The 6,901-nt window shown below is 54.0% G+C and overlaps 1 protein-coding gene across 2 annotated transcripts; it reads right to left on the reverse strand.

Annotated features, from left to right (window-relative positions):
• Positions 1–331: 331 nt before the first annotated feature.
• On the reverse strand, positions 332–6,689 carry KLK15 (kallikrein related peptidase 15). Of its 2 annotated transcripts, none has more exons than XM_066374128.1 (6): positions 6,646–6,689; positions 5,373–5,443; positions 2,360–2,510; positions 1,859–2,064; positions 1,522–1,658; positions 332–675 (listed from the first exon to the last, which is right to left on the reverse strand). In XM_066374128.1, exons 2-6 carry the CDS (start codon positions 5,410–5,412, stop codon positions 523–525), a joined length of 687 nt encoding a protein of 228 aa, XP_066230225.1. In that variant the 5' UTR covers positions 5,413–5,443; positions 6,646–6,689; the 3' UTR covers positions 332–522. The 2 variants fall into 2 exon arrangements, with proteins under 2 accessions (XP_066230225.1, XP_066230224.1); XM_066374127.1 differs by having other exon boundaries at positions 1,781–2,064.
• Between the last annotated feature and the right edge of the window lie 212 nt (positions 6,690–6,901).

Consider the following 6,901-nt stretch of genomic DNA (forward strand, 5'->3'; position numbering starts at 1 on the left):
TTCCCAGGGCCAGACCCTATTTGAATCAATTCATATGAGTTTCTTCATTTAATCCTTACAACCCTATGAGGAAAGCATTATGAGAATCGCTGTTTCACAAATGGGGAAACTGAGGCTGAGTGAGGTTAATGAAATCTTTTGCTCAAGAATACACAGCTGATCTGATGTGTTGAGTGAACAGAGTTCTGCTTCCGGCCACTGTCCTCACCTAGGAGTCAGGGCAGTGGGTGAGAAGAAACGGTGTGCATTGGATCTGGGTTACCACCCCAGCTCTGGTTCCCATTTCCCTGCGTCCCCAGAAGAAAGCCACAGAAACGTGTACAGAGAAACTTGCATCAGTGTTGTTATCTTGGTGTTTAACAGGTGACCTTGAGCACCAGCTCTAACCTCAGAGGGAACAGGTCCTTGGCTCACATCTGGACCTTGGACAAATGGAGTCTGGATGGCTTGATTCTGTCCCAGGTCCAGAGGGAGCAGCTGTGGGAGATTCTGCTCAGTCAGAGACACAATAGGCCAAAATAGTCAGTTCCGCTTCATGGTGTCTCTAATCCACTCCAAGTAGCTGCACACTTTGGTATAGACACCAGGCTTGGTAGTACTGTCACAAGGGACATCACCCCAGGACACAATGCCCTGCAGGGTGCCCCCACAGACTAGAGGTCCACCAGAGTCACCCTGTGGGGAGAAGGAGAAGCGTGAGCGAGCACCTTCGGATCCAATGTTCCCATGCCCATCCTATCACCGTTCACAATCACAATCAAAATTCTGTCCCACCCCCTCTCAACTCCATACGTTTAACCCAACCCAACCCCAACCCCAACCTAACACAGCACAGAACTCAGCCAACTTATGTCCAACCCCTACACCTTCCCCATTCAGAACCGAAACCAGACCCAGGCCCATCCTCACTTCCCACCCCACCCCACCCCACCCCACGGTCATGTCTTTCACACCCTAAATACAATCGACCCCATCCCCAATTCAACCTTGACATATTTCCCAAGTAAAGAGGAAACCAACCCATTCCCATTCTGAACTGCAGTCCGTGCCATCCACACCAACGACCGCATGGTCTACCCAATCCCAACCCAAACCCAGCAGGGCCTTTACCTCAAACCTCAGCCCCATTCTAACTGCTCTTCCTTCTTTTTTTTTTTTTTTAATTGTTTATTTATTTATTTATTTATTTATTCATTTTAGAGAGGAGAGAGAGAGACAGAGAGAGAGAGAGAGAGAGGAGAGAGAGGAGAGAGAGAGACAGGGGGGAAGAGCTGGAAGCATCAACTCCCATATGTGCCCTGACCAGGCAAGCCCAGGGTTTCGAACCAGCGACCTCAGCATTTCCAGGTCGACGCTTTATCCACTGCACCACCACAGGCCAGGCTGCTCTTCCTTCTTCATCCTCAGATCTATCCCCAGTATCTTCTCTGGCCCAAAGCAAGCAAACCCCCATCCCCCCCCCAACCCCCCAATCTCGCCCCCTTCCTTTCTCCTCCGGCATGGCCCCCTCTTGGCTCTGACCTCACAGGAGTCCGTGCCTCCGCCTTCCACACCTGCACACACCATAGTGTCCATCAGGTGTCCCGGGTAGTCCTTGTTACAAGATGTGGCCGAGATAATGCTGATGTTGGCACAATGCAACGTATCTGGGAGGTTCACTGGGGAGGACAGCGAACCTGGAGTGAATCCATTAAGTTTCAGGTCCTTGTTTCCTCCGCCCAAGAGCCCTGAGGAATAAGGTCCCTAGAGACCTGACATTCAGCTCCATCATTTCACGCACCTTGTGACTTTGAGCTTCCTGGGGTCCCAGATTCGTGGTCAGACACCAGGCCCCAGCCGGACACCACGCAGGACTCACCCGGTTGGGGACAATGCGTAGGCAGGGCCACGGGGCGCACTTGTGGGGAGAGGTGCGCGGGCCGGGTTAGACGCAGCAGCATCAGGTCGTGGCGATGGCTGCGCACTTCGTAGTGCGGGTGTGGGATGACGCGCGCAACAGCCCGCAGCTGCTCCGTGCCGTCACGCTTGCGCAGGTTGTGCTCGCCCAGGCGCACTCTTATGTTGCTGTGCGGGCGAGTGGTTACCCGCAAGGGCAGGGAGGAGTAAACAGAAAAATCAAAGAGCAGACAACCTGGGGTCCCGCGGCCCTTTGGGAATCCGAATATCCCATTACTATCCTCCGCGAAGCCCCAAAGCCAACAGTTCCACCCCCTGTCCCTCAGGGACCCAAGTGTCCATAGCCAAGCACACACTTGGAACTCAACGCTGGGGCTCCAACTTTCTTCTTCGGAATCCATGCCTCTCAGATCCCTAGACCCTTCCCGCCTGCCCCTCAGGACCCTGAGCGCTGCCTTCATACCGGGTTTGGCAGTGCGCCGCAGACAGCACCCAGTTTCGGGAGAGGAGGGAGGCGCCGCAGTTGAAGCGCCCGCGCTCGAAGAGGGCTACCTGCCAAGGCTGGGAGTGGGGCACGCACTCCTCACCTCCCTTGCCGCTGCTGTCCTGGGCCTCTGGGAGGGGAGACAGAGGGGGCCATCTGAGGACAAAGCCCTTTTCCTTGCACCCTAACCTTCCTTGCACCCTGCCCTCACCACGTGTTTTTCACCTAGGCCTCCCCCTAACTTCTTAAGATGTCCCTGCTGTTGATTTTTAAGCACTGCTTTCTCTCTAGCTTTTATAACTTTTGCTAATTTTCTCCAGAACTGTGCCCCCAACCCTGCCCCCTCCATTTGCCACTGGACTCTGGGAAAGAGAAGACAGGGAAGGGACCAGAGGGCAAGCAGTCCTCTGTGATTGAGGGTGAAGACAAGGACAAGGGATACAGTCCAGAAAGATGGTCACCTGGAACTGGCCTTTCAAGGTCACTGAGCTGTCGCAGACATCAACATGGACATTGGCCACTCAATATATATGACACACAGACTTGGCTTCAGAGTCTGGACAGCTCAGCCAAATGCAGCGTGTCATACACACAAGGACACAGACATGACCACACAAGGTCATGGGCAAGCAAACAGGTACAGCTGGCCTTGCAAATGTAGGAACTGATGTAGACAGCACCTAAAGCTGAAACTCACTTGTATGTACATAGGTTGCAATTTCAAGAATCATAACACAGGGGTTGCCATGTGTGAGGGAATATGGACAGTTAAGATGTGGGCGTGCATGTGCATGCATACTTTCAGACACAGATTTGCACATAGAAGTTCAGGCTTAAATTTACACGTCTAGGGTGGGTCTGCACAAACTAGGTCACAGGTGCTCACACTTGCACATGGGGTCTTTAATAAAGGTACAGGTTGAGAGCCCTGGCTGGATAGCTCAGTTGGGTAGAGTATCATCCCATATGCAAAGGTTGTAGGTTCAATCCCCAGTCATGGCACCTATAGGAACAGATGGTTGTTTCTGTCTCTGTCTCTCTCCCTTTCTCTCTCTCTCACAAATCAATTTAAGAAAGATACATGCGGAGAGACACTGATAGGCCCTCAGGCCTCCAAAACTTGTTCAAAGACATGGGTCTATGATATGTGGTTGAAGCTGGAGTGATAAAGTCACTACCTTCTCTGAGTCCAAGCATATTATCTGTGAGATTCTGAGCAAATTATTTGATCTCTCTGTGCCTTCGTTTTCTTATCTGTAGGATGGAATTGTGGTAAGGATTAAATAGGTGTGTGTGTGTATGTGTGTGTGTGTGTGTGTGTGTGATGCCTGACACACTGTGACTGCTTAACAAATATTAGTTATTTTAAGCAAAAGACTCATAGATTTGTTTATGCAGATACAGCATGTAGATGTCCAGGCAGTGGGTACAGATTTAGCCAAAGTAAGTCAGATGTATGACCTGACCCAGATAAGGGTAGTCAAGGTCAAAACTGTGACTCATCACCAAGCCACTGTGTGGAGATTCAAAGGGCCAACACTCAGATGTGGACCCCTTAGATCAGACCCCAGGGCAGCATCTGGGCTTTGGACTGGGCACTACAAGGTCAAGGACAGATAGCTGGAGACACAAGCAACCGGGACAGGACATATTTATCCATCTCTAGATCAGTCCCCAAGTCAACCGCTTGGTGTTCAAGGTCACTCATCAGGTTTCACACATGGATGCCTGGCTCACACTTGTGATCAGGATGTGGACACACAGGGACTTTCACTAAGCACTCCACCCGCTGTCCAACAGCACCATGCGCAAGGACATCAGCAAGGATGTTTCAAGCTCACAGGACTGTGACCCCTTACACTGGGCCACATGGATCTCTCTCCTCCAGGTCACAGCCAGGCGTAGAGTTACACCCACGCTGGGACAGGACTGGCACAGCCAAGGCCGAATGCTCGCACTCTGCCCGCTAGGGTTGGGAGCTGGGCCAAGGGCCCTGGCAAGGCAGGGGAAACTCGGTTGAGGTAGACAAGGGGCTTAACAAGGAAAGGGCGTGGTCGTCCTTCAAAGAAGGGCAGAGGGTGTGACTGAACAGCTGGGCACCAAGGCCACCCCTGGCCAGTCCAAGCTGGAGGAGGACGGGGCCCCACTGGGTGCAGCAGGCAGGCAGGAGGCTGGGAAGAGGGAGTACAGACAGAGCCCAAGGGGATGCTGCCGGGGGGGGGAGGGCAAGGGCGAGAAGGTCATTTGTGTGTGGGAGTTAATTAATGAAAAGCCCACCTTCACCTCCTCCAGGGTAGAGGCATCAGGTTACAATTAATTTCTCCAAGGGTGGCGAATGAATGTGGTCCAGAGTTCTCCTGCCACCTAGGGTCACCTTGACCTAGTGGTTGGTCCTCTCTGAGTTACAGCCCCCACCCCTGTCAAATGGGGCCAGTAGTCCACGGCACAATGTTTCCTGGACCAGGTGAGCCTCCTTCATGCTGAGCGCTGTGCCTGGCGTGTACTCAGCACTCAACAAAGCTAGCCCACACTTACGGGGCACTGCCGAAGGACAGGCACTTCTAGTGCCTTATACGTCTGTTGTTACCTCTGTGGGATGAACAGTTGGGGAATCTGTTACAGAGATGGTAAGGAACTAGAAAGGGGCAGGGCCCAGAGAGGTGAAGTAATTTTTTCCAGGTCACACAGCAGGAAAGAGGCAGCACTGAGACTCAAACTCAGGTCTGTGTTTGTTGTCATGGGCAGTGAGAGGGCTCCACATGGCATGGGGACCCCTCAGCAGCTCCGGGCCCCTGACAGTTGTTGGGGTGGAGTGAGGGCTCAGAGAAGTTGGCAGGTGGCTGAGATGGGGCAGGGATAGGGAGGAATCAGTAGGTGGTTTCCTGGTAAGGGAGGGGCTGGCAGATTGCAGGGTCTGGATCTGCTCGGGATGGCGGGGGGTTAAGGGGTGCCTCACCCCCACAGACCCCAACCTGATCTGTGCCCACCTCACCTGCAGACGTCAGCAGGAAGGAGAAGATGAGAAGCCACATGGTGGAGGAGGGACCGGGGCTCTGCTGAAGTCTGGGGAGGGGAGAGAGTGCACTGGGGCGAGGCTGGACCTTCCTGCTCCCATCTGGGCCCCTCCAGACACAAACTTAGACTACCTGCTGCTTAAGAAACTTCTTCCCACCATCCTCATGCCCTACTCTCATCTCCTAGCTTGTTCTTCCTTCCTGGTTTCCCATCTCCAAAGGGTCTGCCATTCTTCCAGGCACCGGGATGCCCCCCCCCCCCCCCCCCCCCGTGCACCCGCAGCCTGCCAGACCCCAGCACCATTCTGCTTGCCCCTGTGTCTCTCTCCATCTCCAAAGCTATGGCTCAGGATGCATTCTCTGCCCAGACCCTGTAACAGCTTCCTATTCAGTTTTTCGGGTTCTCCGGCATCTTCCTACGCCCTACAGTCTGTCCCTCCACTCAAGCTCCCAGCCTACATGTGCCACAGGGTCTTTGCATGCCCAACACTGACCATGTCTCACTCCTCCTGCTCATGGCCCTCGTAGGCAAAGTCCCAGACCCTCAGCCCTGCTTTCAAAGACATCAGAGGCCTTCCAGACACAGCTGGTTTGTCCATTTTTCTTTCTGCAATTTCATGCCTCCACGCCTTGGCTTGGGCTGCTCCTCTTTTCTGGTATGCCATTCCCTTCAAGTTCCTCTGCTTCCTTGAAGTCTTTTCTGACCTCCCCTGTCAGTGATATCTGAGAACTCCCCGAGGGGATTCCCAGCCCTGCCCTGCAACCTTCCTGATTTGTCCTCCAAACTCTTAATTCCCTGTGGGGCTCAGCCCCCCAGTTCTTCCGAGATGCCTCAATCCCTGACACGTCTCTTTTCTGGGCCTCACAGCCAGCTCTGCCTCCAGCACAGCAAAGATCCCCGGCACGCTTGGGTGGGGTGCCTCTGCGTCCCCTGCACTGCCCAGCCTGGGGCCTGGCACGTGACGCGCCTCAGGGAGTTGTGCTGAGTTGACCGAGCCCGTGATAACTCCTGATCCCATTCTGGCTCTGGTACAAGCCTCTCAGGGCCATCTTCCTGATTCACTCCACCTCCCCTCCCCCACGCAGGCAGCTCCTTCTTGCATCTCCAGGACATTTTCTTGGTTCAGGTTCAACTTGGGGCCCCAGTAAAGGACACATAGGCCTTACCTAGGTGCCCTTGACACTCAACTCCCTCAGAGCAGACAGCGTTTCTCCTCCCCCGGCCCCCCACTCCTGTCCCAAAGATCTCACCCCCTCCAAATTCTTCAACAGCATCTGGGGCCACTTGAATGCCAGGAGAAGGGGAGCAGGCACCCGAATGCCTGAATTTATAAGCTTCCAGCCCCACCCAGGTGTGGGGAGGTCGGGGAGGGTGCGGTGGGAGGTGGCTGAGATGGCTTTACAGGCTGGACGCCTGGGTGACTGGTGGGGTGAGGGATGAGGCCTAATAAACATTTATTAGGCTGAAACTTTTGTCTGAGTCTCCCAGGAGGAATTCCCTGCCAGG

This window comes from Saccopteryx leptura, chromosome 3, assembly GCF_036850995.1.
Source record: "Saccopteryx leptura isolate mSacLep1 chromosome 3, mSacLep1_pri_phased_curated, whole genome shotgun sequence".
Taxonomy (NCBI): domain Eukaryota; kingdom Metazoa; phylum Chordata; class Mammalia; order Chiroptera; family Emballonuridae; genus Saccopteryx; species Saccopteryx leptura.

Bases quoted from the DNA above. Each gene is read 5' to 3' on its own strand.
- KLK15 (XM_066374127.1), bottom strand. From the start codon at position 5,412: ATGTGGCTTCTCATCTTCTCCTTCCTGCTGACGTCTGCAG. The intron at 2,065-2,359 runs GTATGAAGGCAG...TCGCCCGCACAG, and splicing joins GCGGCGCACTGCCAAACCCG to CAACATAAGAGTGCGCCTGG. The intron at 1,659-1,780 runs GTGCGTGAAATG...TGTCCTCCCCAG, and splicing joins AGGAAGCTCAAAGTCACAAG to TGAACCTCCCAGATACGTTG.